Raw genomic sequence first — 22,988 nt, 5'->3', positions numbered from 1 at the left:
ATTTTCCTATCTCTACGTTCACGTTCCGGATGTGACGACACAAAAAGCTACATTTCCGGAGTACTTGTTTAATGGTCCCACGTGGAGGCAGCAGAAGTTTCAGGCATGGAGGCGTTGGATCGAGTAGAGTGAGTCTCACCGTTGCTTGTGTAGGCCTGGTCAAACTTGGGCCCTCTCTCCAGGTGTTTTGGACTCCAACTCCCATCATTCCTAACAGCCTCAGGCCCCTTCCTTTTCCCCCTCAGCCGCTTAAGCTGAGGGGGAAAAGCGGCTTAAGCCGCTTAAGCGGCTGAGGGGGAAAAGGAAGGGGCCTGAGGCTGTTAGGAATGATGGGAGTTGGAGTCCAAAACACCTGGAGAGAGGGCCCAAGTTTGACCAGGCCTGTGCTTGTGTCACATTGAACTTTGGGTTGTTTGTTTACTTTAAATTTAGTTATTTCATGTATTTATATGCTGTCTTTAAAATAGGACTCGAGTCTGCTTCCAGAGATATATGTATGTCATAATAAATTGTGGCAAGTTCTTGGTGGTATGGGCATCCCAAATCACCTTGTCTTTCTCCTGAGGAATCTGTATAAGGAGCAAGTAGCAAGAGTAAGAACTGACCCTGGAACAACAGACTGGTTCAAGATTGGGAAAGGCGTACGGCAGAGTTGTATACTCTCACACAACCTATTCAACTTGTATGCAGAATACATCATACAATATGCAGGGGTTGATAAATACAAGGCTGGGGTGAAAATTGCTGGAAGAAACATTAACAACCTTAGATATGCAGATGATACCACTTTGATAGCCGAAAGCGAGGAGGAGCTGAGGAGCCTTCTAATCAAGGTGAAAGAAGAAAGCGCAAAAGCTGGGTTGCAGTTAAACATAAAAAAAAACAAGATTGTGGCAACCAGATTGATTGATAACTGGCAAATGGAAGGAGAAAACGTGGAGGCAGTGACAGACATTGTATTTCTAGTTGGAAAGATTACTGCAGACGCAGACTGCAGCCAGGAAATCAGAAGACACTTATTTCTTGGGAGGAGAGCAATGACTAATCTCGATAAAATAGTAAAGAGTAGAGACATCACACTGGCAACAAAGATCCGCATAGGTAAAGCAATGATATTCACCGTAGTCACCTATGGATGTGAGAGCTGGACCTTAGGGAAGGCTGAGCGAAGGAAGACAGATGCTTTTGAACTGTGGTGCTGGAGGAAAGTTCTGAGAGTGCCTTGGACCGCAAGAAGATCCAACCAGTCCATACTTCAGGAAATAAACCCCTACTGCTCATTGGAGGGAAGGATATTAGAGACAAAGATGAAGTACTTTGGCCACATCATGAGAAGTCAGGAAAGCTTAGAGAAGACATTGATACTGGGGAAAATGGAAGGAAAAAGGAAGAGGGGCCAACCAAGGGCAAGATGGATGAATGGGGTCCTTGAAGTGACTAGCTTGACCTTGAAGGAGCTGGGGGTGGTGACAGCTGACAGGGAGCTCTGGCGTGGGCTGGTCATAGAATCAAAGAGTTGGAAGAGACCTCATGGGCCATCCAGTCCAACCCCCTGCCAAGAAGCAGGAATATTGTATTCAAATCACCCCTGACAGATGGCCATCCAGCCTCTGTTTAACCATGAGGTCCATGAGGTCACGAAGAGTTGGAAGTGACTGAACAAATGAACAACCACAACATATACATACATCCAGATATGTGCTTGCTTTCAAGTTGCTTATCCACTTGTGGAAGCCCCATTCATTTCATGGGGTTTTCTTAGGCAGAATATTCAGAAGAATATCCCTTCCTCTGAAACACAGCCCTACAGCAGTCTTCGGTGGTCTCCCATCCAAGGCTGAGCCCTGCTTAACTTCCAAAATCTATCGCCTTTAGTATGCCAGCTGTTGACCGAGGGATGAATTTGTTTTGTGAGCCACCCCAAAACCAGCGTTTTTGGAATAGTTATATGAAAAATAGTTATATTTTTGTGAAAATAACCATGATGAAGGTAACTGGAAGGGACAAACACATCTACAAGGAACATTAGCCAAAATGTCAGTCAGGTTGCAAACTGCCTTTGGTGTCGATTAGGAGAAAAACTGGTCAATAGGTAAAGATAAAGGTTTTCCCTTGACATTAAGGGCAGTCGTGTCCGACTCTGGGGGTTGATGCTCATCTCCATTTCTAAGCCGAAGAGCCGGCATTGTCTGTAGACACCTCCAAGGTCATGTGGTCAGCATGACTGCATGGAGCACTGTTACCTTCCCGTGGGAGCAGTCAATACAGAAGTAAATGAAAACAGGCAGTCCCCAGGTTACAAACAAGACAGGTTCTGTAGGTTTGTTCTTAAGTTGAATCTGTGTCTAAATCAGAACAAGCAATTTTTAAAAAGTGTAATTCCAGCCATTTTTTTAAGTTTTGGAAAGGATAGGGAAGGGTTAATACCCCTGTGGTGTTTGCTTTGCTGTCTTGCTACTGTTGGAAAGTTTTCATCTCACTTTTTGTCCCTGTGATAATTGGATTTTGAAAAATGTGGTTTGTTTTGGAAACAAGGATTGGTGAGAAAGCTTCAGTGGAGACACCTTTTCCCCATGACAACTCTTCCAGGAGTGGATTTCCTTCCGAGGGGTAGATTTCTTCCACTTCCTGTTGTCTCACCTCTGTTCTCAATGTTTGTAACTCAAGGACTGACTGTAAGTACATTCAAATACTTGGTGAAAGTTAACATTGTGACAATAATATTCTCATGGCAGAAAACCCAAAACCAAGAGGGCAAAAAGGTTTCTTGAAAAAAGGGAGCCAAAGCTGACAGAAAATACCAAGAATGCTATGCTCATAAAAGGTGGAAATGCAAATACAACCATCACCGAAGTACTAAAAGACATTGTAAGTATGTTTGGGAATATTTGTGGAGCTGGGGCTATGTTCTGTTGTGTTACATAGAAAGGTGATTTAAAGTACTGATTCTCAAACTTTAGCCCCCTAGAGCACTGTTTCTTAAGGTTGGGACTGTGGGTCCCAACCTTAAATAGCGTCCCCTTAGCTAATTGCTGGGGTCACGAAAAATTTTGAAACAGTGAAAGGTTTCTCCAGTCATTTACACAAATCTGTTAGCAACTACATGCACTGTTTTACAATGGACTCTGCAGAAAATGCTTTGGCTGTATTCCACAAAAAAAAGAAAAATCAGCCTGTTTAGCAAGCCTTGCAAATGGTGGTCTCTTTTCAATATATGTTTGATTTTTATACCTATTTAATATACTTATATATCTGGGGTCTTTTAAACTTATACACTTATATAATTGGGCCCTTTTAAAATATTGAGCGAACATGCATTCTATATTGGTGGGAATTGTTCTGGATCAAAGAGGAGGAATTCTGATTGATGGGAATAATTCAGCAAATCTGGGAGAAGTTGTAAAGTTTATAGTCATTGGCCCCTGTGGTGAATGTTAACTGGTTTAACTAGGAAAATTCAAGATGCACTTCTGAGGCATTGGATGTTTTATACCTTGCCTATTTGCAGCAGAAATTTCAATTGCTGTCTGTTTTGAGGGAGCAAAACAGGACTAGCACTTTTTGCTGGCATGCAAATCTATTACCATGTATTTAAAGAGAATAGATTTATTTATATATTTACAATATTTCTATCCCACCTTTCTCAAGTCAGAAGGCTATTCAAGGCGGCTTACAAATTGGCAACATGTACAATTAAACATTTTAAACAGCATTATAAAATCAATATAAAATCAATACAATACAAAAACCATTAAAAACATATAATAACCAATGTCTTCCTGTTAATCTCACATTCCAGTATCATTGTCTAAGCCGTTCCATGTTTCAAACTTACATAATTCTGTGTTTGTTTATTGCACTGCATTTCCAAAGGCTTATTCAAAGAGTCAGGTTTTTACTTTTTTCGGAAGTTCCGAGTGGCCACCACTGAGAAGGCCTTGTCTCTCGTCCCTGCCAGACGTGCCTGCGAGGAAGGCAGGATCAAGAGCAGGGCCTCCCCAGACTATTTTAAGTTCCTAGATGGTTCATAGAGAGAGATACATTCAGACACGTAAGCTGGGCCAGAACCGTTTAGGGTTTTGTAGGCTAAAGCCAGCACTTTGAATTGTGCCCAGTAGCAAATTGGCAGCTAGTGAAGTAGATGTACAGTGCTTCACTGAATTTCTGTCTTTAACCTTTTTCACAGTATTCTTTGAAAAAGCCATTTGCTGTGCTATATAAGAGGTAAGTGTTCTTTTCTTCAGATAAAATAAGATCTTGCTTTCCATGGATGTAACAGTTTTCTGTTAATATAAAGAGTATAATATGATGTTGTTGGAGATAGTAAGCCTGCACTGAAGTAAAATAAATAGTGTTACATTCTTGCAATGATGATATCAGCAGGAATCCTATTGATATTTTAACATATGCAAATTCAACTATGGAGTTCAACTATGGATATTTTTCACATATATAAATTCAGTTATGGAGTTGCACCACCACTGAACTGCTGACCTGAAGGTTGGTGGTTCGAATTCGCGAGATGGGGTGAGCTCTGTTTGTCAGCTTCAGCGTCCCATGCGGGGACATGAGAGAAGCCTACCACAGGCGTCCCCTGGGCAACATCTCTGCGGACTGCCAATTCTCTCACATCAGAAGCGACTTGCAGTTTCTCAAGTTACTTCGGACATGATTTAAAAAAACAACATTTCTGTCCAGTGTAGAATATTCACATTCAATTGAACATTGTGTAAGTTGTGTTTTCAAATGCACATGTGCACTTGTTTGAATTTCTACATTTGCATTCAGTTGTACTACGTCACTATTCAGCACAAGGGTTATATTACATAATTGACACATTTATGTGCAGGCTGAGATCTCTAGGATCCTCTAAGTCTTGTTGAACTTTCAGTCTGCGCAGCCATAGCCAGCAGTGGGGATTGCTGAGAACTGGAGTCCAACAACACCTGATTGTCAGGGTTACTGTATAACGGGATTAAGATTTAAATGTGGAGCTCATATATTTCTCATATAAGATATGTAAGTTTCAATAAAATCAAAACTTTCTCTTCTCTTTAGAAAAAATATTACAAGACCCTTTGAAGATCAAACTTCAATGGTGAGTAAAAAAAAACTTGGAAAAATGAACTGTCTTATATCTGTAAAACTAAAACAGCAGTTAAAAAATATAAAGAAGAGAAAGCTGAAATACAGACAATCCCCAAGTGACAAAGATAGGGCCTGCAGGTTTGTTCTTAAAGTTGGATTTGTTTGTAAGTCAAAACAGGTACATGTTAAGTGTAACTCCAGCAAAACATATATAGAGAGAGAGAGCTTTGGGTAGCATAGGGAAGGGTGAATACCCCTGTGGAGTTTTGGGTGTTTTTTTGGCTGTCTGTGCCCCTATTCTGAAAAAATCACCTCATACTTTGTCCCTGTGATGATCAGCTGTTAGGAATTGTGGGAGTTGAAGTCCAAAACACCTGGAGGGCTGAAGTTTTCCCATGTCTGCTATAGCTCCTTCTCACCTTGCCAAACTCAGGTTTAGTATGATGTCCAAACTTGGCCATAAGATTTTGGTAAAATGGGTATTGTGGCTTTTCTTTATTTCCTTTGCTTTTAGGCAGAACTGTTGAGACAGGATATTTCAGATTCATTTCCTTAATACTGGAGGCTGGTTACATGTTATTGCAAGTGACAAAATTTAAGATCAGCTTCTGTGATGAATGGTAACATATTATTAATGTTAAATGGAGTATTTTGATGAAAACCTTGCTAAATGAAACAATGGTTTTCATAAGGCTGTTCTGGTTGAGGTCTATATTGTGGTCATTTTGCATTTAGAGTTACAAAGGAACTATGTCCTCTTTTCTTTTGATTTCTAGCTTGACTCATGTCCAGAATTGAAGAGTGTTGATAAACCAAAATAACCTATATTAGGCAGCAAAGCAAACTATGGAACATTGCTTTGTTGCCTACATTAGATATTTTTGATCTGATATTTTTGATCTAAGTAAGGCTGTAAGTGAGTGTATTCAACCAAACAAACAAACCTACCTGACCTAGCAGGTCATAAAGCTATTATTATTATTATTGACACAAAGGCACAGTATGTTACAGCAAACAAGATCTATATGCTGGATTTCGTATCACAAAATCACAAGTCGAACACTTCTCAAGCGTCTAGGACTGTGTGATGTATTTTCGAATGATGCGCGCAGATCCAAGTAAGGTGGCCTTTTGCAGTTGACAGATCGTGATTTTGTTGATGTTTATTGTTTCCAAATGCTGGCTGAGATCTTTTGGCACGGCACCCAGTGCACCAATGTACCAGTGAGACCACCTGTACTGGTTTATGCCAGAGCCTTTGCAGTTCGACTTTGAGGTCTTGATAGTGGCTGAGTTTTTTCCTGTTGTTTTTCTTCAATGTGACTGTCACCTGGTATGGCAACATCAATAATCCAGACATTTTTCTTTTCCACAATTGTGATGTCTGGCGTGTTGTGTTCCCAAACTTTGTCAGTCTGGATTCGAAAGTCCCACAGTATTTTTGCATGATCATTTTCCATTACCTTTGCGGGATTATTATTATTATTATTATTATTATTATTATTAAAGGTTGTTGCTAACAAATTTGTGTAAATTAGCGGTATTCAGTAACCTACTGTTTCCAGAAATTTTGGTACCCCAACATTGAGCTAAAGGGACTTCATTTGCATTTGCATTCAGGACCCACAGTTTAAGAAGCAATATTCTAGATTAATGCTTCTTAAATTAAGGGAAGATGGAAATTTGAAAGGTACATTTGAAAAGGAAATAAGGATATTGTGTCTCAAAAGGGAAAGTTAAACTATAAACTAAAACAAAAGATCAGAATAATTATGAGAAGTTGATGGGGAACCCTCTTTTTGCTAAGTTTAAAGCGGTTCAATAGGAGGGCACTGAACACTGAAATAAGCTTTCTGTTTTGTCAAAGGCTTTCATGGCCGGAATCACTGGGTTGCTGTAAGTTTTCTAGGCTGTGTGGCCATGTTCCAGAAGCATTATCTCCTGATGTTTCACCCACATCTGTGACAGGCATCCTTAGAGGTTGTGGGGTCTGTTGGAAACTGGGCACGTGAAGTTTATATATCTGTGGAATGTCCAGGGTTGGAGAAAGAACTCTTGTCTGCTTAAGGCAAGGTTGAATGTTGCAATTGGTCTCCTTGATTAGCATTTAATGGCCTTTCTTTCTCCCACTCTGGACATTTCTCAGATATATAAACCCCACTTACCTAGTTTCTTACAGACCTCACAACCTCCAAGGATGCCTGCCATAGATGTGGGCGAAACGCCAGGAGACAATGCTTCTAGAACATAGCCATACAGCCCAGAAAACTCACAACAACCCAAGCTTTCTGTGTTATTTATTCTTTGCAAGGCATCCACAATAATTTAAAATTGAATTCTTTTTTTAAGGAATTTTTTTCCAAGAAGTCTGATTGCTCTTTGTTCATGTTTGGATCACATAACAAGAAGAGGCCTAATAACCTGATAATAGGTAAAGTGATAAATAATGTGTTGGAAGAAATCTATCTGAAATGAAATCAGAGAATCAGAGTTGGAAGAGACCATGTTTAAATATTTGAAAGGATGTCATAGTGAGAAAGGGACAATATTGTATTGTCGAAGGCTTTCACAGCCAGAATCACTGGGTTGTTGTAGAAACCTCACTACCTCTGAGGTTGCTTGCCATAGATGCAGGCGAAACGTCAGAATGCCTCTAGAACATGACCATATAGCCCGAAAAAACCTACAACAACCCGGGGACAGTATTGTTTTCTGCTGCTCTGGAAACTAGGACACAATGGAGCCATGGATTCAAACTGCAGGGAAAAAAAGATTCCACCTAAACATTAGGAATAACCTTTTTTAACAGCAAGAGCTGTTCAGCAGTAGAATATACTGCCACAAAGGGTGGTGAGATTTTTAAGCAGAGGCTGGGTGTCCCTCAATCGGAGGTGCTTTGATTCTGTGTTCCTTTATAGCAGGGGGTTGGACTAGATGGTTCTTGTGATCTTTTCCAACTCTGATTCTGTGCTCAAAGCGCTATATTGCACCAGCTCTTGGCTCTCATTCCTGTATCATAAGTAGGATTTTTGTCTTATTCTAACTTGTTCCTACCCACCCTGCCCCGCGAAAGCGGATAATGTAATTCAGAAGGTTGTACTTGCTAGCATTTTTGACATTGAGAAAAAGAACATACTATTTGTGTAACTATTTGTGTAGAATGTGTACTCAGAAAATGTGTATCCATAGTAAAGGTCAAGGTTTCTCCTTAACATTAAGTCTAGTCGTGTCCGATTCTGGGCGTGGTGGTCATCTCCATTTCCAAGCCGCAGAGCCGACATTGTCCATGGACACCTCCAAGGTCATGTGGCCAGCATGACTATATAGAGTGCTGTTACCTTCCTGCCGGAGCGGTACCTATTAATCTACTCACATTTGCAAGTTTTCAAACTGCTTGGTTGACGGAAGCTGGGGCTAACAACAGGAGCTTACCCCTGCTCCCGGGATTCGAACTGCTGACCTTTTGGTCAGCAAGTTCAACAGCTCAGCAGTTTAACCCACTGTGCCACATGGGGCTCTATATCCACAAAGCTGTGGATATACATATGTATCCATATATATCCATAACATTCTGGTCCTCGGCCTTTAGTCGTTTTGAATGTCATTTCCTAAAATGTCTCCCAAAAGCTGGGGCTTCTGGGAAACAATGCCCAAAATATCTGGAGAACCAAAGACAGAGGATCATTGCTTTACTTTTACATGTCAATCGAAAAGGAAATTATTTTGAGACAGAAGAATTGAGTGGAGGAATGCCCACCAGAGGGCAGAGGCAAGCTTTGTATTGTCCTTCCCTCCACACAAAGGAAGGCGATGTACGAAGTTGTAGGTTAGCTGTAAATTGATGACTTGTAAAACTCCAGAAAATCCAGCAAACAAAAAAGAACAATGACAGGATAAAAAAAGGTTTGTTTTGTGGAGTTTTGGTGACCTATTGCACTTTCTTGTTTCTTTAACCTTTCTCATTTTTACGATGTTTTTCCATTTGGTTGTGTTCAAATTGTAAGTTTGTTTGGAACTGAGCCACAACCTTGGAGGAAATCTAGATTACATACAGAGAGAGTCTGCCAGGTGGATAAAGGTCTGCTTGTATTTAATATACCTGGCATGCCAGGATTTCTTTCTCATGAAAATAAATGTGAAGGTCAAGGTAATTCATGCATGGTTAATGTAGATGAATGAGCTTTTATCTACAAAAGGTGACTGGTTAGGTGGCAGCACCTGCATCTGTTCAAATTGTACCTTTTAAGCATGCTGTAAATCCCTTATGACCTCGCAGCCCATCTGTTTCTAAAATGTCATACTGTGCTAATCACACCTGCTCAATAGCAAAATCTGACTTTTACTCATTATTTTCTTTCCTTTTCTTCTTTAGGTCGCATGTACGATTATCATGTGCTTGATATGATTGAACTGGGCATTGAAAAGTTTGTAGCGCTGAAGGATATCAAGGTAAGATGCTTTTCAATTGCACTAGCATTTCTGATGATTATGATGATGATAAAGACACTGGCACAAACCAGTAAAGGTGGTCCCAGTGGTGATCGGCACACTGGGTGCAGTGCCTAAAGACCTTGGCCTGCACTTAAACACAATCGGCGCTGACAAGATTACCATCTGCCAGCTGCAAAAGGCCACCCTACTGGGATCTGCACGCATTATTCACTGATGCATCACACAGTCCTAGACACTTGGGAAATGTCCAATGTGTGATCCAATACAACAGCCAGCAGAGTGATCTTGTATGCTGTGGTCTCATCTTGTTATGTTTCAAATAATAATAATAATAATAATAATACTACCATTTCCCCAAAGGGGACTCGGAGCGGCTAACATGAGGCCAAGCCCAAAAATAACAATACAACAAAACAAAATTCAAAGAAACAAAATAGCATCAAAATAAACACACGAAATGACAAATTAAAATAATCAGTCTCAAAATAACATGATAGAGAGATGAAACACGGGGCGGGCTAAATGTGCTAAGAATAAAATTTAGAAAATTGGTAAAACCCTGGGTGAGATAAGAGGAATGTGTGTCTGGGGAATAATGTCTTACTGAGGGAGGAGCTCAGAGGGACAAAGAAAGAGGTAGGCCTTCATTAAGGGGGAAGAGTGCATCTTGAAGGCAGAAACTGAAATTGGGACACACAATGTATGAGATATATCTTCACTCACCAAAAGCACATCGGAAGAGCCAAGTTTTTAAGTCTTTCTTGAAGGCTGCCAGGGTAGGGGCTTGCCTAATCTCATTTGGGAGTGAATTCCAGAGTCGCGGGGCCACAACAGAGAAGGCTCTCTCCCTCGTCCCCACAAGACGAACTTGTGATGGAGGGGGGAGTGAGAGGAGGGCTTCCCCAGAAGACTGAAGAGATCGAGCATGTTTATAGAGAGATACGGTCACAGAGGTATGCGGGTCCCGAACCATTTAGGGCTTTATAGGTGATAACCTGTACCTTGAATTGGGACCGGAAAAGGAACGGTAGCTAATGGAGCTCCTTAAACAGGGGGGTAGACCACTCCCTGCAATTCACTCCGGTTAACAGTCTGGCTGCCGAACATTGGACCAGTTGAAGTTTCCAGGCTGTCTTCAAGGATAGCCCCATGTAGAATGCATTGCAATAGTCCAATCTATTAGACAGTGGTGGTGCAGCGGATTAAACTGCTAAGCTATGGATTTGTTGACAGGAAGATCGGTGGTTCAGATCTGTGGGATGGGGTGACTCCTTACGTTGCCCCATCTTCTGCCAACCTAACAGTTTGAAAACATCCAAATGTGAGTGGATAGGTACCGCTTTGGTGGGAAGGCAATAGTGCTCCATGCAGTCATGCCGGCCACATGACCTAGGAGGAGTCTATGGGCAACGCTGACTCTTCGGCTTAGAACTGGAGATGAGCACCACTCCTCAGAGTAGGAGTCGAATAGACTTAATGTCAAGGGGAAACATTTACATTTACCTAGCATTTCTATCAGAACAATAGATTGGCTAGATGCTGTATTCAGAATTGAGATTAGGGGAAAAAGGAGTACATTCTCAAAAAGAAATCTCATTGGACATTGTTTATTTAGAATGTTCTATAGAATCATTCGGACCAAAATTCAGGGTGGTTTGTAGAAACTGAAAACACTCAGTTACAAACAGTGAAGGTAGTACTAACAATGACCACATTTGAGGGCAGAAGGAGTTGGAAGTCAAAAGCCAGGGAAAATGGAAAGATATTTGCATGGCGCTTAAATGAGCAAACTTCACCTCTATCCTCTAGTGTTTATGTGTATTGTACTTTGTAAATAATATGGGAAATGCAGTAAATGGGCTCTATTAAGGATTTTGAAACTTATCATAATTCCTTTAAAGTTGCTGCTTGTAGCCCCGGGAAGCAAAATGGGTTAAACCCTTGTGCTGGCTGAACTGCCGACTGAAAGGTCAGCAGTTCGAATCTGGGAAGTAGGGGTGAGCTCCTGTTTGTCAGCTCCAGCTTCTCTTGTGGGGACATGAGAGAAGCCTCCCACAGGATGGTAAAACAGCTGGGCATCACCTGGTCAATGTCCTTGTAGACAGTCAATTTTCTCACGCCAGAAGCGACTTGCAGTTTCTCAAGTTACTCCTGATACGAAAAAGTTGCTTTTTTCCCAAGTTAATCCATGCTTCTTTCACCTTTTACCTTTCACCTTCATCAATTTCTTTGATTTAATGCTGTAAAATATATAACAGAACAGCAAGTGCCCTGAAGGAACAAAACCCATGTTGATCTTTGCGGGTGACGCTTTTGACATCAGTGAAGAACACAGGCGATTAAGAAGCCTTCTCATTGGTAAGTCTTCTAAAGTTTCCGTTTCTCGGTAGCAGAACGTGATAGGAGCAGTTGCATGTACAGAACCTTTACATTTTGTGCTATTGGTTGACATTTACCCCTCTCCTGGGAGTAAAAAAGGTGAAAATGTCACTCAAGAAAAGTTAAGTCAAGAGCCTTGCCTTGTTGAAATGCTTATTTTCTTACATGCTGTCTTTTATTTATTTATTTACCCTATTTATACACCGTCTTTCTCTACCCTGAAGGGGATTCAAGGTGGCTTATATATAGGCAATTATTCAATGCATTAAAACACATATAATTCCAATAACATTAAGATAATATTAAATTAAATGAAAATTAATATATAAAAGGTAAAGGTTTCCCCTCACATTTAGTCGTGTCTGACTCTGGGGGGTGGGGCTCATCTCCATATCTAAGCCAAAGAACCAGCGTTGTCCATAGACGCATCCAAGGCCATGTGGCTGGTATGACTGCATGGAGCGTCATTACCTTCCCACCAGAGCGATACCTGTTGATCTACTCAAATTTGTATGTTTTCAAACTGCTAGGCTGACAGAAGCTGGGGCTAACAGCGGGAGTTCACCCCGCTCCCTGGATTTGAATCACCAACCTTTCAGTCAGCACATTCAGCAACTCAGTGGTTTAATCCACTGCACCACCAGGGCATTCAAATACATTTCATTCAATATTAAAATCACATTGTCCATAATTGTAACGCAACCTGTTCCATAGTCATTGCACATATTCCAAATTGGTTATTGCACGGCACTATTCTCCAAAAGCCTAATCCCACAGCCAGGTTTTTACTTTTGTTCCTGAGCCTGCTGTTGTGGGTGGAAGGAGTGGGTTGATGAGGGCAAGCTGCCCCAAGATAAAGGAGTAGATGTTCAGGCAAAAATAGAAGTGGCTCAAGATAAAGATCAAGGCTTGGTACATTGTCTGAGAATAGCTCGCTGTTACAGTATGGTGCAGATTTGGTCAGTGATTTGAACAGGAGGCCACTGTTTTGAGTGTGGTTCATGTTGCTTTGAAGTGCAGCCAGGACGAGTCTTATTCTGCAATTCACTGCACTGTTGGGAAAATGTAGACTAAATTTGTAATAATTCAGTTTTGCTAACATGTGTAAAATACTATCATTCGGGTGCCTAGTTTGAAGGTTTGGTGCAGTTATAATTTCTGATTATTTATAATTTTAATTCTCTCTATCATATCAAGCTTCTCACCCCAATTCACCTCCCCTCAATATCATGTCCTTCCAACAGCCAGCCAGATTTGAATGCCTTCCAGCCCATCAATCTCAATTGTCTGTCCTTCCAATCGTGTTGGCCAAATTTTAAACCCCTTTTAAACTTATTGACCTCTTCACCCCACTTCTTTTTCCCCCATTTTCTTCCCATAGATTCCTGTCTTTCTAACACCAGCATCCAGATTTTATACTCTTTCCAGACTATGTCTAAATCTCTTGTTCTTCCAATAATGCCAGCTAGAAAATTGAGATAGATGGACTGTAAATAGGTTTAAAAGCTGGCTGGCACTATTAGAAGGACAGGAGCTGGAGATTGAAGGGTTGGAAAGGAATTTAAGATCTGGACGGTCCTATTGGAAGGACATAGATGAGACATAGATGAGAAGGAAGGGAATTAGGGCAACGAGGTCAATGGGCTGGAAAGGGATTTGAAATTTGGATGAATGTCAGAAGCTTTTTTAAAGAAAAGATTAAGTGGTGTGGCAGTTGAGTGTATTTGTACAACCCTAGGCCCCATCTACACTGCCATATAAATTCCAGATTGTCTGCTTTGAACTGGATTATATGGCAGTGTAGAAGGAGCCCTGGACATTCACACTCCTCAGAAGAAGAGTTTCTTCTGAGGAGTGCATCCAGTATTTCTGTGTCTAGACCAGGCATGGGCAAACTTCAACCCTCTGGGTGTTTTGGACTCTAACTCCCACCATTCCTAATAGCCTTAGGCCCCTTCCTTTTCCCCCTCAGATGCTTAATCAAATGTGTCATCGACTTGGTTTTTTTTTCATGTCAGGAGTGACTTGAGAAACTGCAAGTCGCTTCTGGTGTGAGGAAATTGGTCATCTGCAAAGATGTTGCTCAGGGGACATCTGGATGGTTGATGTTTTTACCTTCTGTCATGTCCCTGCATGGGGAGCTGGAGCTGACAGAGGGAGCTCAACCTGCTCTCCCCAGATTTGAACTGCTGACCTGTCGGTCAACAGTCCTGCCGGCACAAAGGTTTAACCCATTGTGCCACTGGGGGCTCCCATAATTGGTTATTGAGTGTCCCTTTTGAGTAAGTGATTCCCAACTTTTTATTGACCAGGGATCACTTTGATTTTGTTTGTTGTTGTTAGCAGGGACCACAAGGTTCAAGAATAATAAGCTGTATTAATCTGAAAGTAAACTTGAATCAAAACTTTTAACATATAAGTTAAACTCAATAGTAACATGAATTAAGAGTACTGTTATAATATAAAAAATAACATTTTTAATAGAAAATTATATTCATTTTGCATGAATGTGATTTTTGAGTTTGCATCTTCTTTACAAGTTGGGGTAATCCTGGGGCTAATATTATTGGCCAAAGCTGCATACATACTTTCAATCAATTCCTGGATTTGTTTTTAATTACCAGCAAAGCAGAAAACCCTTGTTCGCATAAATAAGTTGTGGAGAAGAGCATAAGATAGCACAAGGCGGTTCCTCAAAATTTAGTATAAAAAATAAAAAATGTGTGCGACTGACTGGGTGGTGTGAGTACGTGACGTCAATCGCTTACCCTCCCCCGGCCTCCTGATCTTGCCTGATGTTCTATTCACTGACATCACCCGTGTAGCAACGGATTAATTAAAATGAATAAAGGTTTAAAATTTTAAATGTTTCACGGACCATATTTTAATTCTTGTGGACCATCCACTGCTTTGAGTGAATTGTAAACACAGAGCAAATGTTGGAGCAAGCATTTGAAATAGTGAGCTAATTTCATCTTGATTTGTTATGGTTTGAATACTGTTAAGTTATACTTGGTTGGAAAAAGATTATTATTATTATTATTATTATTATTATTATTGTGTGCTTTTGCTTAAAAAATCAAGGCAGCTCTTTAAATACGCTATTCTGCATTAGCCAAGGAGAACATCAATGGTCACATGCAGCCTATTTCCCAAGTTATGTGACAGCCTCAGGTCTCTTAGTAAACAGCTGGGATTTGTTGACTTGGAAGCTTCAATCCCTGTTTGAAGTTTGCCCATTTGCCGGAACCATGTGACTTTATTGTTGACAAGGTATGGGGCTGGGAAATGAGTTCATAGGTTTGTGCTGCCTACGCAAGAATTAATCTGGCTCCTTTACATCTATATTTTAACAACCTGTATGTATGCTGTTCTACATTTTAGAAAGCTACATACTTGTCTCCTAAGCATGCATTTTAACACAAAATACAAGGAGCGCCGAGCGATTCAAAGTGCTTCTCTAGTTTTAGTATTGATTCTTTTTTTTATTAACATGCCTTGTACTTTGATTCAAGGCCACATTCCTCCTGTGTTCTTGGCCGACAGTATTGTTCAGAGCCTTGTGTGCGTATTTTCCATGCAACCGTGTATTACAAATCTGGCCAGACGTTGTCAGAACACATCCCAGCTCATTGGCTCATTCTTTTTTTTGCCTCTACTCCTATGTAGGTGGCATGGATGTGACATGGTCTACTCTTCGTAATAATAAGTCAGATTTTCTGGTTTCTTTGGTGAGAAGAAATACATACACAAAAGAAGTCAGACCAGCCTAGTGGTAATTCTATAGCTGCATTGTTTTTTTCTATCCCTTGAAGAATATTGAATTTACCCTGTAAACCCTGGCTCTGTTAAACCACTGTTTTTTATCCTGAACTGTGCAAACATGTTGACAGGAGAGCACTTTTGCTTGACTCATGCTCCCTATCTTATATTTTATGGCACCTGAGTTTGAAGGCCACTCCGCACACCTGCATTTCATTTCTGTAGGATCATAAAACCAAGGACATGTTAAGCAAAGTCAAAGAGAATATTTTTCCATCAACTTTTTAGAAGGACTATTTTAGAGATTTAATTTATCAAACCACTAAGCCAGGGGTCCTCAAACTAAGGCCGGATATGGCCCTCCAAGGTCATTTACCTGGCCCTCACTCAGGGTCAACCTAAGTCTGAAATGACTTGAAAGCACACAACAAAAACAATCTTATCTCATCAGCTAAAAGCAGGCCCACACTTCCCATTGAAATACTAATAAGTTTATATTTGTTAAAATTGTGCATTTTAATTATTGTATTGTTTTTAAGTGTTCTTGCACTACAAATAAGGTATGTGCAGTGTTCATAGAAATTCATTCTTTTTTTTCCAAATTATAATCCGGCCCTCCAACAGTTTGAGGGACTGTGACCTGGCTCTCTGTTTAAAAAGTTTGAGGACCCCTGCACGAAGCATTGCTATGCAGTTTTGCTTCTGCTGAATATATATACCTGGTTCACTTTCTTAAACTTTCGGCTTTACTAATATCAAAATCATCTGCTTCTTTTTCTACTGAGCAAGAAACTTCTCTGCTTTGCTCAAGATTGGAGACAGATCCAGGTCATATTTGGATTTTATAGTTTTAAAACATGGGGAACAGCCCACTGTATGTTTCTTGTCCTAGCAATCCTAGGCGTAAATTGTAAGCTGCTTAAGAATTAATGGGACCAAGCTCTACCCTCTCCTTTTGTACTCCATCTTAAGTCTAAGTCACTCGCTACTGAATGCAGACTTTGTGCCTTCAGCATCAGATCAGCCTCCTCTACCTCTCTCATTTGCTTAATAAAGCATTCTGGAGAAATCCAGAGCTCTTCTCGCTGTTCTGTGACATTTTGACTGGTTCCAATAAAAATATTCCCTAGCTGTATTTCAGGATCATTCTTCATGAGCTCTGGGTTCAGGGTTACTGCCCATGGTAAATTTTGATGTGTAGGCCATTGTTGCGACAGCCTTTAGCACCCCCAAGGAAAGTTCAGAAATGACACCCCCAAGGAAAGTTCAAAAATGCAGAGTTTAATCATATCAGCCAACTGTTTTAGCAGATTATATCTTCATTATAGAATTGCATTAGAGGGCCTTGGGATTCCTGGGGATCACTAAGTTCTCCAGTGTCATTCTATGGTTCCCAACCTTTTCTTGAGCAGGGACCACTTTGACCAGGGACCACTCTCCAACATTCGTACCAAAAGGGTTACAAATCAGTTTTTGGCCAACTTTGGATTTATTTATTTATTTATTTACTGCGCTTATATACCGCTGTTCTCAGCCCGGGGGCGACTCACAGCGGTGTACAACATAGAGAGGACAGGGTGCAAATTACAAGACACAATCTAAAATCAATCCGGCAATAACAAAAGCATCGTCATCAGTTTGGTTATTTGGGGGTGCTGATTCAGAAAATTGCATTGGATAGATCACATCACCTCTAGTTTCTGATACAGAACATATACCATCCAGTAGTTGCCATCTTCTCACTCACAGAAAACCATATTTAATAATCTAGACCTGATGTGGTCTATCCAATGCAATTTTCTGAATCAGCAACCCAAATAACCCCAGGAACAGGCCTAAAAATAAAAACACCAAGGTGTCCCCACTTCCAGGCCCTACATAGAATGGCTCCACTCAGGGGGAGGGAGGGGGAGGGGGAGAAACTGTAGTCAGGAGGCTTGTTGTTGCACCTTTTGTGGGTAGTCAGCCTCTCCCCTCCCAACATCCCCGTTGCCTCGGCACTATAAGAGGGTTTTGTGAGACCAGTCACTCTTGTTGCTAAGGTATAGTAAAGGTGAGGTCACGGACCATATTTTAGTTTTGGGGTACCACTGGTGGTCCGTGCACCACAGGTTGGAAACCACTGGTCTAGAGGATATAGAGTAAACATATTAATCAAATCTGCAAAAGTTAAACCTGCAAATTTGGAAGGCCAACTGTATTACATTTCTGTATTACATTTCTGCTTGCCACAATAATGCCATGGCTTTTTCTGGCTTTCAGATTTCTTCAGAGGCCCAGTGGTGCCCAGTGTGCGCCTAGCAGGCTTAGAGCATGTTCTTCATTTCACTGCCGTGGACCAAAAAATCTTCCTGAGGAGTTACAAGTAAGTCTGTGTGATGGTTGGTTTTATGTCTCTGTATGGAGCAGTAATTTGTTTACTAAGGATTGAATTGTGTGACGTGTTCTTCTCAGATTAGATTACAGTGTGTTATGGGAGGGACCACCCTGAAAGAAAAACTCCACACATTTGTGGTTAGGCAATCTACCAAAATCTCATACCTTTGTTTAAACAGAGAATGATTAATATTTTAATTACGTTTGTTTTTCCTTTGAGCAATATAAATAAAATAGGGGATGGAAAAGGCGTAAGATCAGAGTTGGTACATTATGATGTATAAACTTTGATTAATATCAACGAAGTATATTTTGGCACCTTACCAAGGAATAAGCTTTATTTTGAGTTGTGTTACATGGACTTCAGCAGATAAGTGGAGTGTTGGCTCAGTGGTTAGGTTATATATGTGTGGGTGGATGGGTGAGTGGTCGGGGAATATAATCAGTAAGAGGAACTTGTCATGTTAAAAAATGTGAACTTTTTTGTCATTTTAAGAGTATTGTTGAAAAAATCAGGCTGCAAAATACCAAGGATTGAACTTGAAGATATGGGGCCCTCAATAGACTTGGTGATGAGGAGGACACACTTGGCATCAGATGACCTTTATAAATTAGCTTTAAAGCAGCCAAAAGCTCTTAAGGTATGTAGACAGATATTATCTTGCAGATTTGCCCTACATAGAATGGCTCCACTCAGGGGGAGGGAGGGGGAGGGGGAGAAACTGTAGTCAGGAGGCTTGTTGTTGCACCTTTTGTGGGTAGTCAGCCTCTCCCCTCCCAACATCCCCATTGCCTCGGCACTATAAGAGGGTTTTGTGAGACCAGTCACTCTTGTTGCAATGGTATAGTAAAGGTATAGGCCAGACTGGCTATCTCTCCTTGTCATATTAACAGTCCACTCAGTATTTCAGTGATTGTTTCACTCTGGCACTTGGATTGCTAATTTAAGACTCCCAGTTTTATCCACAGGCATCGCTGCGTTTTGTGAATTTTAAAAATGTTATTATGTGTCATTTCATGTATGGTTGCAGTTGCATATTTATATTGTGATAGCGTTTATGATTATGCATTGTTTATTTTATGTTTAACACTGGTAGTATTTCTGTGAGCTGCCCGAGTCCCTTCGGGGAGATTTATTTTTATTTATCGTATCAGTAGCGAACCAAGGGTACAGTTGTAATGTATTTTAAAAAACACAAAGTTTAGAAACATTTCATTGTATTAAATGTCCTTTGACCAGTAGTTGTCCTCTTGGAGTGCCTCTGGTGTTGCTATAAGAAGGTCCTCCATTGTGCATGTGGCAGGGCTCAGACTGCATTGTAATAGGTTCTCTTCTACTCACATGTCATGCACTCCACTTTGTGGGCCCATTTCTTAAGGTTGGCTGATTGGAGACTTGGTGCATTTCTCCAGTGCTCCCTTCATTTTCCCCGCTGATCAAGGTTTTGTGCTTCATTTTTGGATTTTTGATGCAGCTACTCTTTGTCCACCCCTGTTCTAGAGAACTGAATGGTGCCTTCTTATATTTCTAGCCAAAGAAGAAGAAAAATATCTCCCATGATGTTTTCGGTACAAAATACGGGCGGATCCACATGCAGAAACAAGATCTAAATAAACTGCAGACACGAAAAATGAAAGGTTTGAGGAAAAGACCAAATGAAAAGAAGACTGAAAGCGAAGAGAATCCAAAGAAACCAAAACTGACTGGACTGGACAATTGAGTTGCTTCATACTAGATTTTAACTCACGAGCTTGTAATACTTTTTAATTACAAAAAGTTAGGATGTTTTTTCAAAGAAGGAAATGTCTATGAATTGGTTAATATTCTGGGATTTTATTTTATTTTTGAATACGTACAAATCACTTCTGTAATGGTTTCCAGTAAATTACCTCATCTCTTCTTCATTCTTTTCTCAGTCCTTATTGTCAACTTTTCAAAATGTGGTGTCTGTTTTAAAAACTGATGTATGGCTATTGACATAAGTGTTTTGGAATTATTATTATTTTAAATTATCACATACTTAACTTTGCCTGTGGGAGAATAGTGACCTGTTTTCTTGAGGAAAACAATTAAATTTATTCAAACCGCTTAATAAAAGAATCAGGAAATTGGCTCACATTTAACTCACAATGGTTACATAGATTAAAAAAACTCACTATGAACAAGCTGTTTCATATTTCTTTGGCCTCTTTCAGTCAGATTTGGTGGCAGTGGTTCTAAGTGATCAACTCTTTCTCTGTTCCCTACTTTTTCTACGTTCCAGTGGTGTGTTGCATTGTTTCTTAACTGGATTCAGTCTGCTCATTTTACTTAAAAACAAATCACCAGTTTAACTTCAGGCATTACAGAGAAAAGCAACTACTTCTAAATGTCATTTTTTCCAGACTGAGGCACCAGTCGATTTTTTGTGTTTCTTGTCTTTTGTTAACATTAATATACAGATTGCATATCCTTTATCCAAAATACTTGTTTCAAATTTTGGATTTCATTGGATTTGCGTCTATGTACATACTGAGATATCTTGGAGATGGGTCTAAACACGAACATTAATTTATGTCTCATATACACTTTAGGGGCCCCTGGTGGTGCAGTGAACTTGCTGACCAAAAAGTTAGTGGTTCATATCCGGGGAGCAAGGTGAGCTCCCGCTGTTAGCCCCACCTTCTGCCAACTCGGCAGTTAGAAAACATGCAAATGTGAGTAGATCAACAGGTACCATTTATTCAGGAAGGTAATGGTGCTCCACGCAGTCATGCTGGCCACATGACCTTGGAGGTGTCTACGGACAACTCCTGCTCTTCAGCTTAGAAATAGAAATGAGCACGACTCTCCAAAGTCAGACTCGACTAGACTTAATGTCAAGGGGAAACTTTTACCTTTATACACCTTATATACATAGTCTGAAGGTAATTTCATAAAATGGTTATAATAATTATTTGCACAAAATAATATCTGTACATGTTGAACCATCACAAAAGCAAGAGTGTCACTATCTCAGCCACCCTATGTGAACTGTGTCAAATTTGGGGGAATTTCAGAATTCCAGACAAAAATGCTCAACCAGAACGACAACATATGTTTTTATGGATTCTCAGGTCCATTTTGTCATGTCTATGTTGGTCATTTGAATTGCCAAGAAATGTTCACTGTCGATGCTAATGACATGCTTATACATGCCAAGCAAATAACTATGTTGCCTTTATTTTACAGAACACAGTTAATATTAGATTAGATCAGGTGTGTGTAACTGAACAGGGGCAGAACAGACATAGTGAATCAATAGTTTGAAATGTCAGAGTAATTGTGTTCTGTAGGGAAGCAGCACTTCCATTTTAAAGAGTTTAATTATATCAAATGGAATATAATTTGATATCTTCATGAGTCAGTCCTTTGAAACTTGTTCAGAGTTTTTTAAAAAAGTTTTTAGAACTTTTTAGAAGGAAGTAATTGATTGTCCAGAACATTCTGTGACAAAACACAAAGTAACCAGAGTTCAGCAAAGCTGTTTTGAAGGGAGTTTCCAGAGAAAAGAGGCAGAGTTTAAACTTATTGGCAGAAGTGATAGTTTAAAACGTGGATCCAATCAAAATTTGGAGGAGACTATCTCACTTCAAGAGAGAACAGTCTGTCTCTCAATAAAGTGATCTCTGCCACATCACTTTTTTGAGTAGTAGTCTTACTTGAACAGCAAGTGCCTAATTTTCACCTATTTAATAAAGATTTCTTCAACAGGCCTATTAATACAACTCAAAGAATTTAGAGAAACCATAATAACTTTGTGTTGTCGAAGGCTTTCATGGCCAGAATCACTGGGTTGCTGTGAGGTTTCTGGGCTGTACGGCCATACTCCAGAAGCATTCTCTTCTGACCTTTCGCCCACATCTATGGCAGGCATCCTCAGAGCTTGTAAGGTCTGTTGGAAACTAGGCAAGTGAGGTTTATATCTGAGGAATAATGTCTACGGTGGGAGAAAGAACTTTTGTCTGAGGCAAGTGTGAATGTTACAGTTAGCCACCTTAATTGGCATTTAATGGTCTTGCAGTTTCAAAGCCTGGCTAGTTGCTGCCTGGGAGATCCTTTGTTGGGAGGTGTTAGCTGGCCTTGATTGGCTACCAGTGTTAAAAAAACTAAAATCACAACAGTAAATAACAAGCAACGCTAAAAAAAAACGGGAACTCCAGACAAGAATCAATCAGGGCCAGTTAACACCTCCCAACAAAGGATACCACCAAGCAGCAACCAGCCAGGTTTTGAAGCCCATAATGTCATTTCTCCTTTCTTTGATTACTTGAACCTGAAATCTCTACAATCCCTTTTGTATAGATCATAATTCGAGACAACGGAGGATTATGAGGCAGAATATTAAATAGATTGGCAGAAAAGTAAACTTTGGTTAACAAAATTCATATCAAGACCTTTATCTAAATGAAAAGTGTGTTTTATTTTCAGATGTTTTTATTTTATGGTTCTAAACATATTTGGAATTCTTGTTACAGAGTAATAAACACCAGGTTGCTGACTCGTTTTTTCAGGCCTTGTATGTGTATCCTGTTATCCATTCTGAGTCCCTCCAGGGAGATAATGTGGAATATAAATAAAGTGTATTATTGCTTATAAGGACTTGTAGTGCAATATCTGGCTGCCCCCCTTCCTTGCAAGATATGGTTCAGGGAGGAGATCCTGATATGGTTATAATTTTCTGTTAATATTTAAGGCATGTTATTGTGAAAGCAATTCATTTATGGTGTGTTGCGCTGGAATATAGTGAATAGTGGTACAATAGTCTGAAATGCTTCTGTTTTGGCAGCATGCTCTTGAACAAGCCGACCCTTCTGGTGTGTATTGTCACAGGAATTATTTCTCTCCATTATTAAGCATGATGAATAGGATGCTTTTACGGCTCAGATAAAATTACAAAGGGGCCACATGC

General features: G+C 40.2%; 1 protein-coding gene across 2 annotated transcripts; it reads left to right on the top strand.

Moving 5' to 3' along the window:
- The first annotated feature begins 26 nt into the window (after positions 1–26).
- On the top strand, positions 27–22,678 carry RPF2 (ribosome production factor 2 homolog). 2 transcript variants are annotated; one of them, XM_060753174.2, is made up of 10 exons: positions 27–128; positions 2,736–2,868; positions 4,187–4,224; positions 5,059–5,098; positions 7,438–7,519; positions 9,461–9,537; positions 11,799–11,898; positions 17,944–18,046; positions 18,554–18,698; positions 19,590–22,678. In XM_060753174.2, exons 1-10 carry the CDS (start codon positions 106–108, stop codon positions 19,776–19,778), a joined length of 930 nt encoding a protein of 309 aa, XP_060609157.2. In that variant the 5' UTR covers positions 27–105; the 3' UTR covers positions 19,779–22,678. The 2 variants fall into 2 exon arrangements, with proteins under 2 accessions (XP_060609157.2, XP_060609158.2); XM_060753175.2 differs by lacking the exon at positions 2,736–2,868 and having other exon boundaries at positions 34–128.
- The last annotated feature ends 310 nt before the right edge of the window (positions 22,679–22,988 follow it).

The sequence above is a fragment of the Anolis sagrei genome, chromosome 1 (assembly GCF_037176765.1).
Source record: "Anolis sagrei isolate rAnoSag1 chromosome 1, rAnoSag1.mat, whole genome shotgun sequence".
NCBI lineage: Eukaryota > Metazoa > Chordata > Lepidosauria > Squamata > Dactyloidae > Anolis > Anolis sagrei.
Note: the sequence above shows the minus strand (reverse complement) of the source record. Positions and strands in the feature narration are given on the sequence as shown.

Bases quoted from the DNA above. Each gene is read 5' to 3' on its own strand.
- RPF2 (XM_060753174.2), top strand. From the start codon at position 106: ATGGAGGCGTTGGATCGAGTAGA. The intron at 4,225-5,058 runs GTAAGTGTTCTT...TCTTCTCTTTAG, and splicing joins TTTGCTGTGCTATATAAGAG to AAAAAATATTACAAGACCCT. The intron at 9,538-11,798 runs GTAAGATGCTTT...AATATATAACAG, and splicing joins TAGCGCTGAAGGATATCAAG to AACAGCAAGTGCCCTGAAGG.